The sequence below is a fragment of the Elephas maximus genome, chromosome 3, assembly GCF_024166365.1.
Source record: "Elephas maximus indicus isolate mEleMax1 chromosome 3, mEleMax1 primary haplotype, whole genome shotgun sequence".
In the NCBI taxonomy this organism is placed as follows: Eukaryota; Metazoa; Chordata; class Mammalia; order Proboscidea; family Elephantidae; genus Elephas; species Elephas maximus.
Window position 1 is genome coordinate 171,212,839 of NC_064821.1, and position 19,386 is coordinate 171,232,224.

Below are 19,386 nucleotides of genomic sequence, written 5' to 3' on the forward strand. Positions count from 1 at the left end.
ACCGTGTCCTTCCCTTCCCACACACCACACAGGACATCCCCATGCAGCCAGGACCAGTTCCCCTGGACTTCTCTCCAGGTGACCCTCTCAACTTCCCTGCCCGTTTCCCCAGCCAGATGCCCTCCGAGGGAGCCCCTTCCCACTGCTGCCTAGGGAGGCCTGAGCTGGGAGCAGGATGGCATGAGAGACTCAAGGGGGATGGGGAGGCTTCAGCCCTGATGGCCTGGAAATGTACAAAGCCCATCCCCAGGGACTGAAAGGGAGCCTGACGTCAAACCGAGGCTGAAAATACAGTCTGGAAAGTCACGCGGCACCGTGAAAAATGAGTCGCCCTCCCCAGTCAGAGATATCGGCAGCGGGGGAAGGGACATAAATCCTGGCAGCTTTTTACCTGTTTCCAAACGCCCTCTCCCCTCCACCCCTCCCCTCCACCCCTCCCCACCCTCAAAAGCCTCCAAAATATTTGCTGAGAAATCTCAGGGGTCCTTGACACTCCATTCAGGGACACCCTTGGCCAGGACACCTTTCCCTCCCCCCATCCCTGAGGGCAGCCAGTGCTTTGAGGAGGGGGGCAGTACTGTTCGGCCCCCGTTTCACATCCCTACACCTTCCCAGGGCATCTCTGGCCCAGCCACAGTATGGTGGGGGTACACTGTCCCAAACCACACCTGAAGGCCTAGAGAGTCAGGACTAACACCTCCTGTGAGGGCCAAGATCCCTGAGGGCACTAAGCTTCCCATCGTTGTCTCCACCCACTCACCACCACCAATACTTACCCATCACCCCTCTAATACAGGTGGAGTTCTGATGCGCTCTACTGCTAACCGAAAGGTTGGAGGTTCAGGTCCACCCAGAGGTGCCTCAAAAGAAAGGCCTGGTGAGCTGCTTCTGAAGAATCAGCCACTGAAAACCTTATGGAGCACAGTTCTCTGACACACATGGGGTTGCCATCGGTCAGAGTCCACTCAACAGCAATTAGGTGGGTTATACAGGAGGCCTGAGGTCCAGAGCTGGTCCGTGGCCTAGTGTCTGCCCCACAGGCTGTCGGTAGCAGGAAGGGCCCCTGGAATGCTCTCTAGCATGTGGTGGTCAGAGACCAGACTGTCCACCAGCTGAGAGGCCCTGGCATCCCCCTTGGACTGGTGTGAAAGGAGCAGAGGAGTCTCAGCCCCCAAGGGCCTAGCCATAGGATCCAGGCTTCCTGGGACAGCCAGCAGGGGCCTTCGGGGCTAGACAATGTCAAAGCCAGATACCCCCACCCCAACCCCTGGCCTTGGCTCTCCATGAGTTCCATGAGTTCCCAAAAATTAAAGCAGTTCCAGGGAAAGTGATGGGGGCCCCCCAACTGTCCCGTAGAGTTTCCAAGGCTGTAAATCTTTATGGAAGCAGACTGCCACCTCTTTCTCCTATAGAACAACTAGTGGGTTCAAACCACCAACCTTTCAATTAGCAGCTGAGTGCTTTAACCACTGCACCATCAGGGCTCCTTAAATTCTCATCACCCTGGCGAGATGGAGTCAAAAGACAATTTAAGCTGTTTGAGAGGATAAAGAAAATTCAATTTGTCTCACACCTCAGTTTGAGAGTCTTACCTTCTCCACATCTTCCTATCATTGTGTTTTGTTCATGTTATTCCCTTTTCCTGGCCTGCCCTTCTAACCTCTCTTTTTAACACCCTGGCTCCAGTGTTATCCACATTTTCTAGATTGCCACTCTCCTGACCCCGCACCGTGACCCCTCCAGAGATAATGCTCTCTTCTCTGAGCTTCCGCATGATGGTCCCTGCTCACCCTGCATCTCAGTGTGTCACAGACTGCAGGGCACAGGTCATGCCTTGACCATCTCTGTAACCTCAGGACTGACAGAGGGCTTGGGTCATGTTCATGGAATCTAATCAAATACAGTTTGTTATCCTTTGAAAGACTCTAAACAGACAATCAAGGGCTGGAGCCCTGGGCTGGGAGGCAGAGGGGTTACCAGACTCCCCTTCTCTGGCTCTGGACCTCGGGGAAGCAGTTGTTACCATGTGAGTGTCTGGGAAGGACGATGGGACAGTCCTTCTTATCCAGATGGCCAAGGGTGGTTTAAGCCTCAGGACAGCTGAGACATTTGTGTGGAACCCTAAGTCACAGCACCTCCCTCCTCAGCTCAAAGTCCTGCTCCGACACCCCATCTTACTTAGGGTAAAAGCCGAATCTTTAGCATGACCCACAGTGCCCTACATGATACAGTCCCTGTTATCTCTCATCCAGTCTCAGGCTATACTCTGCCTCCTTCACAGTCCAGAATTAGCAGGCCTCCTGCTCTCCCCATAATAGCCTCACAGGTTCCCTGGCCACACATGCACACACACACCCACACACGGGCATTCATGCACATGTGTGCATACACACACTCCCTGTCCCTCTTCCCTGCTTTATTTTTCCTCCTCGTATTTATCACCAACTGATACCTATATATTTTACTTATTTGTGTGTTTATTATTTCTCTCCCCCACAAGAATGTAAGCTCAATGAGGGTAGAAACTTTTATCTGTTTTATGTTCATTCTTCTCCTAACTGATTCACATCCCTTTAATACCCTTTCACTTGACTTCTGAGATATAAAGTTAACCAATATTAACATATCTTACGTTAGTTGATAAGGGAATGAGAGGAAAAGAAAATATTTGCCTAATGGAGGTATATACATAAATCAAAAACAAAAAACAAACCAATTGCCGTGAGTTGCTTTAAACTTACGGTCACCCCATGTGTTTCAGAGTAGGACTGAGCTCCATAGCGTTCTCACTGGCTAATGTTTCGGAAATAGGTCACCAGGTTTTTCTTCTGAGGTGCCTCTAGGCAGATTCAAAGCTCCAATCTTTCTGTTAGCGGCCGAGCACTTAAATTTGTGCCACCCGGGACACACACACACACATACACATACACATGAAAATATATATACAAACATTTTTATATCAAAATAAGGAAAAAATACAGTCCTCATTTCTACAACTGGCCGTGTGGCCATACCTGGTATTTTTAACTACTTTCTTTCACTACCTTGTCCAGGGTTCCTTTGTCCTTAGCAAGCACTTCAACTGGCTGTGGGTCCTTGCCTGGGTGGGTGCCTGGGCACACAGTAGGTTCTCAAGTAATATTTACTGAGTCGGTAAGGAAGAGGCTGGTCTACACATATCATAGGAAGTAGAGAAAAACCAGGAAGGAGCCAATCTACTTTGTGTAGACAGCCAGCATAGTAAACTGATTTTAAAAAGTTTTACTCCTAAGATAACTATGCAATTTACCACCTGGATCCAGAACAGAGAATATCCCCTTGTCAGTTTTGCATTTTCCAAGGTGCTGTGAACATTCAACTAGAGAGCCATCACTCTGGCTGCTGTTGAGGACTGCCTGCTTCAGTTTCCCCACATCTGTGCAGGGCAGGGGCACATGGACAGTCCTCTTGGGCACTGGCTGTGGGAGGACTTAGAGGCTAGAGGCAGCGTTCAGAGGAAGGAGGCAGGCAGTCCCTTGTGCCCTTGTACACACCCTCCTCAGTGCCTCCCTCCCGGTGGCATTTTCCAATGCCATTACTGGGGCCTCTAACAAGGCCCAGGGGACCCTCAGGGACTGCCACCAGGGTTCCTGCTGGCGCCCTGAAAGCGCTCCACTCTTCCTCCAGGCCCGGGAAGCCTACCTCTGCATCCACACAGGGCAACCAGGTCCAGCTGGGAAAGCCAGCTCCAAGACATGGCTCTCTCCTGCTTCAGCATTAACCCTTCAGCACACCTGGCCCTGAGAGGCACCCCTGAACTGGAAACTCCATGAGGGTAGGGGAAGCCTCTGTTTGCCCACTATCAGATCCTCATCTCCAGCACAGTGCTCAGCCCACAAGAGGCACTTAACACATGGAAGCCCTTAACACACAGAAGGCGGCTAAAGAGACAGACGGTGCAGCTGCGTAGCTGGAAGGGCCCCGTGGGGTCAGTGGGATCTCGATTCTGTCACTTATTAGCTGAGCGATCTTGGGAAAGTCAGTTAAGTTCTCTGAGTCTCCCATTCCTTATTTGAAAATTGGGGCCAATGATGTCAATCTCACCTACTGTTTAAATGCCATAATGTGACCCTATATTTACTACCACCATGGCAGAGGGGTGGTAGAAGCTGCACAAATGCTGTAGGCGAGGCAGACTGAGGCAAAGTTGCCTTATCCTTCCTCCTCATCCCAATTACCATATAAGTAATTAAAACTTATGAGAACGCCACTGGGTAAATGTCATTTATGTGCTGAGAGCTACAGCCCTGAACGAACTTACTTTCATCTCGGCTCATCTCCCCATGGTCACACACAGCTGGTAAGTGGCAGAGCTGGGACTTGAACCTACCTTTACCTCACTCACTCACTTCCTCATCAGAGAGGTATTTTGCTAAGGCGAAGGAAGGGGGTGGGGGTGGGGGGTTGGTTGCTGGCTGCACTTCAGAGGCCAGAAAAAACCAAAGGAAGAGAGATTAAGGTTTCCAAGGCAATCTTTGCCTCAGTTTTGGTTTTGCTGGGGCCTCACTCTGGATGATAACAAGAGAAAGTATCATGAGTAGGGAATCTTGCTCCCCAATATATATGGTATAAATAAGGTCACATTTCTTTCTCCAAATCAGATTTCATCTGCTCCAAGCCTCCATCCTACCAGGCTAGAGGGAAATTCAATTTGCTCTTATTGGAGCTTCTTTGCCCATCCATCCATCAGAGGTGAACAAAGACTCTGGGGTTTCTCACATTCCAGAACATTCAGAGAAGGGCCTGTGCACAATGGTCTCTGTGCATTATGTCCACACAGATAATCTCATTGACCAATCCTCATGATCCCTGAAGCGTAGTAGGCCCTCTGTTTCAGGATCACTTTGGGGTAAGTGTCACTGCTGAGGATCAGCCTTCTCAGGGCACCTGCAACTGTTGTCCCAAAGTCCTGTCACTGCCCTGGGGCACCACGAGGAAGTAGGGTACCCATCCTCAATATTCCCTTTAGCCTGTTTTATTCCACGCTTCCCTCTCATCTCTTCCTCCTGCAAGACAATCCAGCATAGCCCCCTCACCTAAAGCCAGGAAAGCGTAAGAGTGGTCTTCTGAAGGCCTGGCAGTGACTGCTTTCGGCCCTACCACTCCGAACAGTAGAACAATGATAGAACCGCTGAATATTTACTATATTTTAAGCTCTTCACTTGAGCTAACACATTTAATTCTGTCAGTAGTTCTCTGAGGTAAGTACTGTTATTGTTGATGGTGTTAGCTGCCTAGTTCATAGAGACCCCACACACAACAGGACAAAATGCTGCCCCATCCTGCGCCATCCCTACGATCAGTTACAGATTGAATCATTGTGATTCATAGGGTTTTCATTGGCTGGTTTTTTGAGGTAGATCCCCAGGCCTTTCTTCCTAGTCCTGCTTAGTCTGAAAGCTCCTCTGAAGCTTGTTCAGCCGGATAGCAACACGCAAGCCTCCGCTGACAGGTGGGTAGTGGCTGTGCGCGAGATGCATGGGCTGGAAATCAAACCTGGGTAGCAACCTTCATACGTGAGGAAACAGACAGAGGATTAAGTAACACGTCCAAGGTCAGAGTCACTCACAAGTGGCTCCCAGCATTCTTACTCCAGGTCCCGTGCCCTAAGCCCGGCTCTGTGCCATTGCTCACAGAACTCTGCGGTAAGGCAGCGTTGCAGAAAGGCCTGACTGCAATCTCAGGATGGAGAAAGAATGATTGGCTACAAAAGCAAGGTCAAGTCACAAACTGAAATTGTAATAAATCATCCCACCCACGTGGATAGGAAGTGAAGGGGAGAAAGGGATTCAGATGCTCCTGCTCTGTACCAGCTCAATGACCCTGGGCAAGTCCTTTAACCACTTTGAGTTTCAGTCTCCTCATATATAAAATGAGGATGATAACCCCAATCTTTCAAGTTTATTGAGAGGGCCAAAAAAGAAAATGTTTGCGAGATCTCTTTTTAAACTCTAAACCCTGCGTAAATGTCACACATGAAGGGTACGGGGCAGAAAGTCTGCCTTGCCAATGCCTGAGGTTAGTACCTCAACCATGGCAGACAATAAAAGACTGTCCGAGCCACGGTTAGGTCCTGTGCCATGCCACCTCGCTGTGCTGGGAGCTAGGGACAGAGCAAGAAACTCTCCCAGAGACAAAGACAGACAGAGACAGTTGGCTTTCTTATGCTAAGAGGCTGGAAAGCTTAAAAATACATTTCCAGGACTCCTTTGCAGCTTCTACCAAGAGACCCAGTTCTACCAAGAGACTCCCTGCATGAGATTTGGAAGATGGCAGGAGAGGAGGTATGCAGGTGGAAGGAAACGTGAGGCAGCAGCTGGGTCCAGGGAGATTCCATCTCCTGGGTCAGCGGAGGGGGGCTTCTAGGGTCTCCTTTCTGGATAGCAGACAGCAGGGCAGTGTGTTACCACCAGATCAGCCCTGAGGGATGCTCGAGTATTCCTTCCAGTCATGTTGTTCCAGAGTTCCTGGGTGGTGCACCTGATGAATGCACTCGATTGCTAATCATAAGGTCGAGGATTAGAATCTACCCAGAGGCACCTTGGAAGAAAGGCCCGGTGATCTATTTCCCAAAAAAATCAGCCATTGAAAACCCTAGGGAAGGCAATACTCTCCATATTGGTTTATAGGGTCAACACAATCTCTATCGAAATTTCTGTTGGGTTTAAAAAAAAAAAAAAAAACCCTACAGAGCACAGTTCTACTCTGACACACATGGGATCACTATGAGTTGAAGGCAACCGGACGACAACCAGTTTTTGTTTTTTTATGCTGTTCCAGGCTGTGTAGTGTCTTGGCCCTCTCCACTATTCTATAAACTACCTAATATCCTCTAATAAATTCCTTTCTGCTTAAACCAGCCAGAGTGGAATGTGTTGTCCCCAGCTAAGAGCAGTAATTGATATCAGAAGAGATTCCAAGTAAGAAACCCTCAGGGAAATGAGAATCTGGGCTTGGTTTTCTGAACGAGTTGCACTTGGAGGCAATGGAGAGCTGGTTAGCATCAGAGGAAGGACTGTTGGTGGTCCACGGCTCCTCAGGATGAGACCATGACCGATATTATCACTTGAGGTCACTGGAATAGGTGCCCACTGGAGCGAAGGCTTTGGCAGATTAAGCGGCTGCTGAAGCAAATCTTAGAAAAAAAAAAAATTAGTTATGAAAAATGTCAAGCAAACACAAAAATAGAGTAGTATGATCAGCCTCCATGTATAAACTATCACCCAGTTTCTACAGTTACCACTGTAGAAACTTCCCTGACCCTCTTCACTGTATTATCCTGAAGCCAGTCTAATAGATCATGTTATTTTACCCGTAAATATTTTCAGCATGTATCTCTTAAAGATGGCTATTTATTGTGGTGAAATACGTATAACACAACATTTGCCATTTCAACCACTTCTACATGTACAATAGTAACGTTAGTTATGTTCACCGTGTCGTGCTACTGGCACCACCATCCACTTCCAATTTTTTCATCACCCTTAACAGGAACTCAGTAACCTTGAATGTTAACTCCCCATTTCCCTCTCCCATCTGCTCCCGTTAACCACTAATAAACTTTGCATTTGCCTCTTCTAGGTATTTTACATTAAATGGAATCATGCAATATTTGTCCTTTCGTGTCTGGCTTATCTCACTCAACATGATGTTTTCAAGCTTTATCCATATGGTAGCATGTCTCAGGACTTCATTTCTCTTTATGGTTGAGTAATATTACGTCGTATGTATATGCATATGCCACCTTTAGTGTATCCATTCATCTCTTGATAGACACTTGGATGGCTTCCACCTTTTGGCTACTGTGAATAATAATACTGCAGTGAACACTGGTATCCATGTGTCTGTCTGAGTCCCTGTTTTAATTCTTTTGGGAATATACCTAGGGGTAGAATTGCTGGGTCTTATGGTAATTGTATGTTTCACTTTTTGAGGAACTGCCAGGCTGTTTTCCATTAAAAGAAGACTTTTTAAACAGAAAATACTGAGTAGGAAAGAAAGACGAAAAGAAGAGAAAAAAGGCAAGGGTAAGTAAACCACATTCATTCATTCAATAAAATGTGTCTCCTAAAAAAAAAAAGATGACTTTTAAAACACAATCATAATACTATTGTCTCACATTTAAAAAAATTAACACTAATTCCTTAATACCATCAAATATCTAGTCAATATTAAAATTTCCCTAATTGTCTTTTTTTTTTATTTAACTGTTCAAACCAGGATCCAAATAACTCTACACATCGCAGCAGGCAAGGTGACACTGGGCTTTCAGCCGTCCCTTGATGTTTCTGGGTGTTCCTCTTTCCTGCAGTGCTCCTGGCTAAGTGTTCAAACCTGGCTCCTTGGCCTTCCCGGGAATCCTGTAAACTACCTACCTCCCTGCAATAAATCCGTTTATGTGCAAACTAGCTAGAATGATGTCTTAGTTACTTAAAGTTTCTTAGTGCTGCTGTAACAGAAATACCACGAGTGGGTGGTTTTAAAGAACAGAAATGGATTTTTCTCCCAATTAAGGAGACTAGAAGTCGGAATTCAGGGCACGAGCTGTAGGGAGGGGTTCTTTCTTACCTATTTCAGCCTCTAGTAGCCAGTAATCCTTGGAGTTCCTTGGTTTGCAGACTTGTCTGCCTTCATTGTCTTCCAATAGCGTCAGTCTCCCCGTGTCTGCTTGCTTGCCTGTGTCTACGCTACTGCTTGTATCCCTCAGCAGTGATTAGGTTCAGCACACACCCTACATCTCATTAACATAACAAAGAAAATGGTATTTCCAAGGAGGATTACATCCACAAAAATAGAATGGTATGGTCAACTTCCAACCCATATTTTGTGGCAGTCAGGATTCCAGCATATATTTTGAGGGGGACAGAATTCACAATCCCTAGCAAATGGATTCGTTGACTGTACTAGAAATCTATGTAGAGAGGGAGGGGAAATAAACCCTAATTCTACATAGTATTAAAGAGTTTACAAACCATTTTCATGTACATGATTTCATTGGGTGCTCTTAACTACCCCACAAGGTGGGCATTATTATTCCCATTTTACAGATGAGCACACTGAGGGTCAGAGAGCACAAACTACCAACCGAAAGCCTCATAGTTAGAGATTACCAACCAAGAGTCAATCCCATCTTTACATTCTAACACTGCTCTCTCTCACACCCTACCTCCCTTTCCTCCAGGCTGCAATATTCACAGCACACATGAGGGAGGTACTGGGCCTGAGATGGCAGCACAGAGATGTAGAGTTTGGAGAAAGATGCCACACTTTGCTTAAGATGAAAGTGCATCTCCTCAAAGTTTCCTGCTTAGGGACAGCAGCTATGGCGCTGCTTAGACAAAGTCCTGGGGCCTGAGGGTCTGGGTGCTTTTCCTCCTGGCCAGGCTGTGCCGAAGGGATGGGCACAGGGTCAAGAAAGGTCGTCATCCAACCTGAAGCCCTGTCCCCAGCTCTGTCACCAAAGCCCCTCTAGTCCCTTATTCGTGTGTGTGTGTGTGTGTGTGTGTGTGTGTGTGTGTGTGTGTGTGTGTGTGTGTGTGTGTGTGTGTGTGTGTGTGTGTGTGTGTGTGTGTGTGTGTGTGTGTGTGTGTGTGTGTGTGTGTGTGTGTGTGTGTGTGTGTGTGTGTGTGTGTGTGTGTGTGTGTGTGTGTGTGTGTGTGTGTGTGTGTGTGTGTGTGTGTGTGTGTGTGTGTGTGTGGTGGGGGGTAGAGGAGTACACTTGGAGTTATCAGGGAAATAAAGTGGAAGGGGCTCAGGGGTTAGCACTGAGGCTTTCTCCAACGCATTTCATTCAAGTTTAAAAGGCAGCAGAGGCCTGAGGGTTGTCTGAGGAGGGACCAGCAGGGGCTCCAAGGGCCTCCACACTGCCCTCTCTGATGGACAGGGGCTTTGATCCTGGGATCTGAGGCCCATAAATCACCCACCAAGACAGGTGCCCTGGGACTTCTCCAAAGGTGGCTAGCTGACAAGGCAGACTCAGCCAGGCCTCAGTAGGCAGCCCTGGCCCTGCTGCAGTGGGGCATGACAGGTTTACAGGCAGCTAGCCAACAGTAGTTAGCCCAGATTTATCACCTTTCTGTGAGGGCAGAGGAACCACTAAAGGCTGCTTGGGAGCCCTTAAATCACCCTGATGGGAAATGCTGTCAGGCGGGGAGAGAGGGGATAGGAGGGGTAGGCAGGTAGGAGCCATCCTGGGACGGGGGCTGCCTGCTGGCTCCGTGGCTCCTCGGGTTATAGTCCTTTCCAGAGGGGGATTTTACAGCCCTGGAGCCGAGTGGAGCCAGGCAGCCCCTGGGAAGGAGCCAGGAGGGACCTCAGGAGCTGAGTCAAGAGATTAGGGTGCCCAGAGCACCAGTCGGGCTGGCTGGGGGCAGAGCTGGGGGTGGAGGTGCAGGGACCCAGCACCACTCGAGCAGCGGCTTGCTCACCCCAAGCAGCTGCAGCAGGCACTGACTCTGTGTGTGTCTGGGAGGTCCCACCTCCCTGCCCCCATGTCTATCTGCAAGCAGGGCTGTTTAAGGCGAATGTGGGTGCCCTTTTTTCTGGGTGTGGATATTAGTTTCTTTACACCAAAACAAAACGAAAACCTTACCATGGAGTCTATTTCAACTCATGGCGACCCTATGTGTGACAGAGTAGAACTGCTCCACAGGGTTTTCTTGGCTGTAATCCTTATGGAAGGAGATTGCCAGGGCTTTCTTCCACAGTCCTGCTGGGTGGATTTGAACCACCAACCTTTGGGTTAGTAGTCAGGCACAAAGCGCTTACGCCACCACAGACCTTTATCAGATCCCTAGGGCAGCCATAACAAAGTACCACAAACTGCGTGACTTAAAATGACAGAAATGTATTCTCTCACAGTTCTGGAGGCTACAAGTCTGAAATCAAGGTGTAGGCAGGGCTGTGCTCACTCTGAAGGCTCTAAGGGAAGATCTTTCCTTACCTCTTCCACGTTACGGTGGTTGCTGGCTATCTCCGCTTTCATCTTTATACAACCATTTCCCCGAGCCTCTCTGTTGCTCTGTCTCCTCTTTTTATAAGGACACCACTCATTGGATTAGGACCCATCTTGATGTTAACTTAACCTCCTGCTAACCTAACATCTTCAAAGACCCTATTTCCAAACAAGGTCACATTCACAGGTACCAGGGGTTAGGTCACAGCACATCTTTTTGGGGAACACAATTCAACCTATAACAACGTGTGAAATATCTGTTTGCAGTATGTATCAGCGAACAGGTGTGCGCATGCAGTGAGACCATCCTTCATTGTATTCGAGCACCAGGCCTATGAGTTAGTATTGTACCTGTGGGCCAATGGGATGGAGGGTCAGGGACAAATTCACGGTGGTGGGTTCCAGGTCCCTGTCCATGCCTGCCCACTGGATGAGTCTGGGTAGGTATGAGAGGGTACACGGTAGGACAAGGAGAAGTGTGGGTAATGTTTTTGTTTAATAGAGGGCAACTACTGGAGGCTGAAATGAATGAGAAAGAAGAGAAGGTGGGCAGGGATTGGGCAGAAAGATCCACAAGGAGCAGAGAGAGAAACAGCTGAAAGGAAGCACCCAGATGTCCGTTCAAATGTCAGGAAGAACGGGGGGAAAGTGAAGAGATAAAAGAAGAACAACAAAAAGGACAGGGAGAGGAGAAAGGTGACCTGAGGGGTGGAGTGGGCGGGGCAGCTGGTGGGGAGCGCCTTCTGCTCCAGAGGGCACGGGGATCTGGGCTTTCCAGCTGTTCCTGCCTCAGCCCCTCTATGAGTGACAGCTGGCTCAGCAGCAGGACCCTAACCTGAGCAGCCTGCCCTCTGGCCACTCCCCTGCCACAGCTGGCAGCCACCCAAACCCAGCTTCAGGGCACATGGAGTGTGAGCCACGCTGTCCTTGCATTTGCTGGGAGGAATCTCCTATAGTTTAACTGCCTGGACCGGGCTGGGTTAGCCAGGCTTCCGCAGTCTGAACCCAGCAAGGCAAGGTCCAGACTCCCGATGCTGCAAGTGGTTCCCTTCTGCAAGCCTGGCTCTGCTACTGTAGACCCCACCCTGTGAGTCTGAGGTCTTGAGGGGAGAGGGGTGTCTATGGTGTTTGTTGGTGTGCACCTTAGTGTGTCTGCATGTCCATATGTCTCTGAGTGTGCATAAGGCACCCAGCAAGGTCAGATGCTGGGTGTACAAAGCCAAGCGACAGTTTTCCAGGTGTGATATGTGGATCCCTGGGTGTTCGGGAAAGGAGCCCAGGTTGCGAAGTGGTTAAAGTGCTCCACTGCTAACCAAAAGGTTGGCGGTTCAAACCCACCAGCTGCTCCACTGGAGAAAAGATGTGGAAGTCTACTTCCATAAACATTACAGCCTTGGAAACCCTATAGGGCTGTTCTACTCCATCTTATAGGGTTGCTATGAGTCAGAATTGACTTAACAACAGTGGGTTTTAATGGGTGGGTGTGAAGAAAAGTCCCTCAAATGTTCCTCAACGTTCCCTTCTCCCCATTCTTCACCACCTCAAATGCTACCTTCTCAATGAAGCTTCCCTGAGACTCAGCTGGGAATGACCACTCCTCAATTGTGCCCTTACAGCTGATGGGCTGACCATCACACTTTAATTGGTTTATCTTCGGTTATTTCATACATACACAAAGATAAAATGACCTAAGGGATACCCACTGTGGGGACAGACTAATGTGACCCCCATGATTGTCCCTTTGTAGAGCCCCCTCCCCTTGAGTGTGGATGGGGTCCGTGACTTGCTTCTAACCAATATTGTCATTGTTAGTTGCCATCAAGTTGGCTCTGACTCATGGGGTCGCCATGTACAACAGAACAAAATGTTGCCTGGTCCTGCACTGCACCATCTTCACAGTCGTTGGTACGCTCAAGTCTACTGTTCCGGCCACAGTGTGTTTTGAGTGCCTTCCAACCTAAGAGGCTCATCTTCCAGCACTATATTAGACAATATTCTTTTGTGATTCAGAGGGTTTTCATTAGCTAATTTTCAGCCTTTCTTCCTAGTCTGTCTTAGTCTGGAAGTTCCACTGAAACCTGCCTATCATGGGTGAGCCTGCTGGTATTTGGAATACCAATGGCATAGCTTTCAGCATCATGTCACACAAGCCACCACAGTATGACAAATTGACAGTCAGGCCATGGTTCTAACCAACAGAATATGGCAAAGTTGAGGTATGTCATTCCCATTGTTACGTTATATAAGACCTGCTAGCTGACTCACTCCCAAAATTCTCCTTGATGGAATAAGCGGCCACGTTGAAGACACCTATTTGGCAAGAAACTGTGAGCAGACAAGGACACTGCTGAAGGCGGTCTCCAGTCAAAATCCATCAAGAAACTGGGGCCTCGGTCCTACAACCTCAAGGAACTGAATTCTGCCAATGAGCTCGGAAGTGGATTCTTTCCCATTCGAGCCTCAACCTGGACAACATCTTGATTGCAGCCTTTTGAGATAATAAATATGTGTTGTCTTAAACCACTAATTGTTTTAAGCTGCTAGGTTTGCAGTCATTTGTTACGCAGCAATAGAAAACTAACAGCTTTGTCAAACAAACAAAAAAAAAATCCCATTGGCTTGGAGGTGATTCTGACTCATGGCAAACCCATGTGTTACAGAGTAAAACTATTCCGTCGGGTTTTCTTGGTTGTAATCTTTATGGAAGCATGTCAACAGGCCTTTCTTCCATGTGCCACTGGGTAGGTTTGAACCGCCAACCTTTCAGTTAGTAAATGAGCACAAACCATTTGTGCCACCCCAGACCTAATACCCACGTACCCACCCCTGAAATAATAAACGTTACAACTGAAGTCTCTGTGAACCTCTCCGCGATTGCATTTCCCTTCCTCCAAAATATTCCTTAATATTTTCCCATGCATGTACCCCTAAACAATATCAGTGGTGTTTTGAATTTTAAGCTTCATATTCCTTTCCAAAAATGTATCCATAATGTACATGCTCTTTTGTAGCGATCCATCCTGACCGTTTCACTGTCGTCAATAAAGTCCATCTCCAACGTGTTGTGTATGGCCACACAATGCTCTGTGTGAGCCAGCTCCACCGCTGAGAGTTAAAGCAGCTCACGTTTGTGACTTCATGCCATCACACAACCTGGGCATCGGAAGGCACCTAGAGTTCAAGTCCAGCCCACTCTGCTTCTGTTTTGTAAATGGGGTCTCTGGTCCAGAGATAAGTGCCTTGCCCAGGGCCACGGCATTAGCCAATGGTAGAGCCAAGATGGAGACCCAGGCCTACGTGTGGGGGTTTCTACCCATGGATATCTGGCTGTCAAAAAGCACCCTGTTCAAGGGTCAGCCTCACCATTCCATTTCATACCAGGGGTTTTTGTCAGATTGGTCCTGATCTGGAGACCTAGCCTGAGTACTTCTGGGCTTCCACATTCAGTGATTCTCCCACTAACAGGGCCACCCCAAAGTATGAGAAATTCAACAGTCTTATAGCTGAGTCCAGTAGAGCTTACCGCATTTGTTATTTTTTTCCACGTTGGTTTTTTTCATTTAGTGAAAGCCAAGTTCTGTTCAAGCTAGTTAAGCTGGAGACAGAGAAACAGAAGCTGACAATCTGTGCCCGCCCTTCTTCCCCCTAATGGAACCTCCCTGGACACATACAGATAGTTGCCCAGAACCCTGCCCATCCTGGCTGGTTCACATCCCCATATAGCGTCCCCATACCTTCTCCCAGGCATCTCAACTTGAATCTGTCACTTTTGGGGGGAAGCACGCCCCTGCCTTCCACTTCCTTCTATCCAAGGTCACTACATGCCCCTCTTCCCCAGCTCAAAACAGCTAGCAAGTTTGTAAGGTGACTAAAATTTCACTTCTTCCTGAACAAAGAGGCTGGGGGAAGGGGTCTGGGGGTGGGGTGGGAAGAGAGGAGAGGTCTGGGGCTTCCTTCTAAAATCAGGCACCCGGGATTTCTGGGGGCCCTGGAACGTTGTAAGCTCCCTCCTTCCTCAATATCTGTAAGAATTTTTATCCTGACAGACCACTGCCTACTCCATCATTCAGGGCTATGGCTAAAAAACGCCAACACATCACCACCTCTTAGACGGGACTGCAGCTAGACGGTAGGGGCTTCCCCGTGCCCCTTTGCTGCACCATGTTGCGTAGGACAGCAGGGGGCGTGCTTCTCTTTAAACTGCCTTCTAGCAGAGACAGGGCTTCTCATCGGCAAGCCTAAATCCTTAGCACAAAGCCTAGAGCGCATAGTAGAAAGATCATAAATGTTTATTGATCAAAGAATAAAGGACTGATGAAACAAGCAGCACATGAGCCAGGGTGCTGTGTCTGTTTGCATCAGAAAGGTTCTTTTGCCAGGAATCAGGGGATAGAGGGGTGCAGATGAACCCTGAAGTAGCTAGGGTGAGAAAACAATTGCCCTTGGATAGCAACACAAAGCTGAATACCTGGATGAGTGGCAGTCCTGAGATCCTCCTACCTGAGCAAGTTGTTACCTGCTGGAGGGGCGCCGTGGGAGACTTCAGGAGAAGGGCTGTCTGTCTGCCCCCAGCTGCAGTGTAGAAAGGGGAGCCACCTAAACTCACCATGCCTCAAGTGGTGACAGCAGGGAAGGTGCAGGTAGACTTCAGCTGGTTCGCTGGCATGGGTGTAAGTTTGAAATACGGGGAAACAGTGAAACTGGGTGCAGTGAAGGGTCTCTGTGGCAGGCAGCCCAAGAACTAGGGGTCCCCGCATAGGATAGGCTTCTACCGCATCACTGTGGCACTAGGGGCTGCTCCTGCCCCCAGCCTCTCAGTGTCTCCCACCTGCTGTTTGCTGACACTTGTAAATTCAGCCATTCAGGGACAAAGCCTGTCACCCCACAATGAGAAACACAACATTGAGTAAAGCTATCCCTGGGAGAGTTAACGAATGGATCCAAATTCTCACTAAAGGATGATAGCGCATTCTGGCCTGAGCTCAGCTTTGGGGTGGGGGACAATAGCTGAAGGGCCCTTGGGAAGGGGGAGGTCAGTAGTGGGGGGCATACATGGGCATAGAGGGCTGACCAATTTTACTCTGGACTGGAGTCACCCTCCCCTGCAGCACTGAGGGCAGAAACTATGGAGGTGGCTGCATCCCCTGGCCTGCATCTCAGCCAGACCTGAATCTCAGCCAAACCTGACACTCCCACTAACTAGAGAGAAAACAAACACTTTTGCTGTCCTTCATGCCAGCGTCTCTCAGCAAAAGGAATAAAACAGCCCACTTATTTTTATCGCTCACAGATTTCCTGGAAAATGGGCTATTAGTTCCCCTAATGTAAAGATAATAGGCTTATCCCCCTTGGCAAATGGCACCACCCCAGCACATACTCACTCACAGAACCGTCGGGAGGCCTCCCCTGCTGAGGGTGAAGGGAGGACGTAGAGAGCAGGACCAGGACACAGAGGGGAGCCAAGGAGAGGAATTGGGCTTCCCTACCCCCACCCTGCGGGTGCTGGCCACAGCCACCCGAGCTGAGTTCGTGGTGCCTGGGGAAGCCATGTCCTCAGAGCCCCTGCCATTTTGCTTCTCTTGGCTGGCAGATGCTACAACACTGGTAAAGGAGACATGCCGTGAGATGGAATGAGGAAAGTCTCTTGCTGTAGGGTGGGGACGTCCTCTAAGCAGGCTAACACAGCCAGAGATTTGGTTTTTGGGATCCATCCCTGCTCTACCACTGACCCCACTGCCTGTAATCCTGGGAGACATCACTCCCAATTGTACAGACTTCCGGTTTAAAAGGTTTAACTGTCACAAACACCTATGCTAAGTAGATACTATTAGAATTATCCCCAGTTTAACAGGTGGAAAACCCAAGCATCGCACAGGGTAAGTGAGTTATCCAAGGTCACATAATGGCTGAGCGAGGGTTGGAATCCAAGTCACCAGGCTCCACAGGCCAAGACAGAATGCTTCCTGGGGATGCAAGCCCTGCTGTCACTTTCAAGACGTTCTCTCCATCCCCTCCCCTCCATCCCCACCACCCAGGGCCAGGTGTGGCTCTTAGCAAGCTCCACTGCTCCCCACCCCATGCCCACAGTGTGGGGGCACCCCAGCCCTTGGCAAAGGCCGCTTTCTTCACACTAAGAACAGAGAAAAGGGCTTGGCTTCCCCACAGTCTGCAGAGGGACCGACCCTTCGTCCTGAGCCCGGAGTTCTGTGAGGTGGTGGCCGCAGCTGGGCACTTAGTCACACAGGCTCTGCTCTACATCACTCCTTTACTTTTCATATTTACGCCTTGTCCCTCCATCTAGGCTAAATGCTGATAGCTGGGATCCCGACTGATAACATTTTTTCCCCCAGAGAGCCTTGGACCATGCCAGGCAGGTAAGGGGGGCTCAGCGACACTTATTGGTCAGACCTGGGCGGTGGGGCACGACTCTGTGCACACTGGCCAAGGGGAGTGACTGCGCAACCTCTGTTCTGCCTCAGCCTGTTTCCTTTGTTTCCTGGGCCTGTGCTGTCTCTCTGAGAGCTCCAGGCTGTATACCCAGGGCCCAGCTCCTGGCCTGACACACAGTGGGTCTCTCCTTCCAGCCTGACCTCTGCGGTCCTGCCCAATAAGCTGTAGAAACACAAGCAGGCAGAGGGCAGAGAGCCTCACCCAGAGGGCACGGGGCAGCCACCCGACAGCAGTCCCTTCCTCTTGGCTGGCGGGGGTTGGAAAGAGGGCCTGTCTAGAGCCATGGAGACTAGGCCTGGGGAGAGGTATGTGCTGACAGTCTGGAGGGCTCTGGGCATGCTGGGGTGATGCTGCTAGCCCAGGAGGAAATGTAGCCTTTGATGGTCTCCTTGGGGCTGCCCACAGGGTGGCCAGAGCCCCTTTAAGGGGTGACGATGGGGGTGAAATCATCCTGCATTTGAGAGGGGGGTACCTTAGGCCCAAAAAGGGACAGAGATGTCCGAAGCACCTCTAGCTGCTTTGAGAGTCCAAAAATGGGGAGAACCTGTGTCTACATGAGCAGAAGCTAGTGGGGAACACATAAGGACGAGGCTGGGAGAATGTGAGCTAGCAAAGAGTGGGGTGGGTAGGTTTACTGATCAGCCTTTTTCTCCTCCTTCATGCACAGTGGGTGCCTCCGAGGCCAGGGCCCTGGGCTCCATCTCTCCAGCCGGCTCCACACGGGGCTCCTCGGTCAGGAGGTAGTGTGCCAGCTGCTCCAAGGCCTCCAGGCTCACCCTCTGCAGACGCTGCTCGTGCTCCTGCCTCAGCAGCCGCAGCACTGCCTCAGCGTCCCGCGGCTCAAAGTGCTTGGCCAAGACCCGGCCCAGCTGGTGCCACAGGGGCTGCGGCCAGGGGCTGGGCTGGGCCTGGCGCGCCTTCTCCGGGGGCCGAATGACGACATTGATGGAGGCATTGGGCCCACTGCAGTAGTCAGAGAGGCACTTGTCATCGTCCATGAGCTGGCCACGGAAGAGCAGGTGCTGCTGCTCCTCAGGTATCTGTAGCCGCTCTGACACCAGCTTCTTCAGCATGGCCACGCTCTCTTTCCCAGACACCTCCAGGCGGCATCTCTGGCCCAGGAGCAGCTTGACCGTGAGGAGCATTGAGCCAGGAGTGGAATCAGGTGGGACCCATGCTCAGGAGCTGACCCGAGGATTAAGAGCCTCGCAGGAGAGGTTGGTGTCTCCCTGTCAATAGAGGATCCCTGAAGCCAAGGGCTCAGCCCAGGTGGGCAGCCATTGGCCAATGCACAGTGATGCCACAATGCTGCAGGGGGGCTCATTCCAGAGTGGAATTTCAGGAAAGGAAGTGGGACATTGTGAGAGGAGGAAGGGAGGCAGGAAAGGAAAAAGGAGGGCCAAGAAGGAAAAGGTGGGACTAGGAGAAAGGACGGGGAGATTGGGTCTCATCCTTCTTGGTATCCCTGTCTCCCACACGGGGTGCCTGGTACACGAAAGGTCTCAATACATGTTTGTAGAACGAATCAGACAAAATGTAGAAAAGTTGGGCCATTCAGGAGGACGCAGGGTCCAGGACTGCAGGCTGTGGGAGGATATCAACCAGCCCGCAGCCCTCCCCCTCATCCCACCTCCTTCCTTCCCCAGAGAGATGAAAATCCAAAATTACATAAAAAATACATCAGAAAGTGATTCCTGTCTTTACCAAAGGATCTTCTGTAACATTTCTTTAAAGAGCCAGCTCCCCTGGTGCATCTGAAATAAGATAGAATTTGTGAATTTACCTACAGCATGTGCAGGACACATGGACTCCATGACGACAGGGAGCAGAGGGATGGATGAGGCTTCTCCTGGGCCATCTGGGAGCTCCCAGTCTCTGGAAGGGAGGATCCTGTGGTGGGCAAGCCTTGGGACGGACAAGATTGGGGACTTGCCTTGGGAGAC

General features: G+C 49.8%; 1 protein-coding gene across 1 annotated transcript; it reads right to left on the reverse strand.

The window, feature by feature from the left end:
• Window positions 1–18,081: 18,081 nt before the first annotated feature.
• Window positions 18,082–18,588, reverse strand: UBL4B (ubiquitin like 4B). The gene has a single exon (XM_049875577.1). It carries the CDS (start codon window positions 18,586–18,588, stop codon window positions 18,082–18,084), a length of 507 nt encoding a protein of 168 aa, XP_049731534.1.
• Window positions 18,589–19,386: the final 798 nt, after the last annotated feature.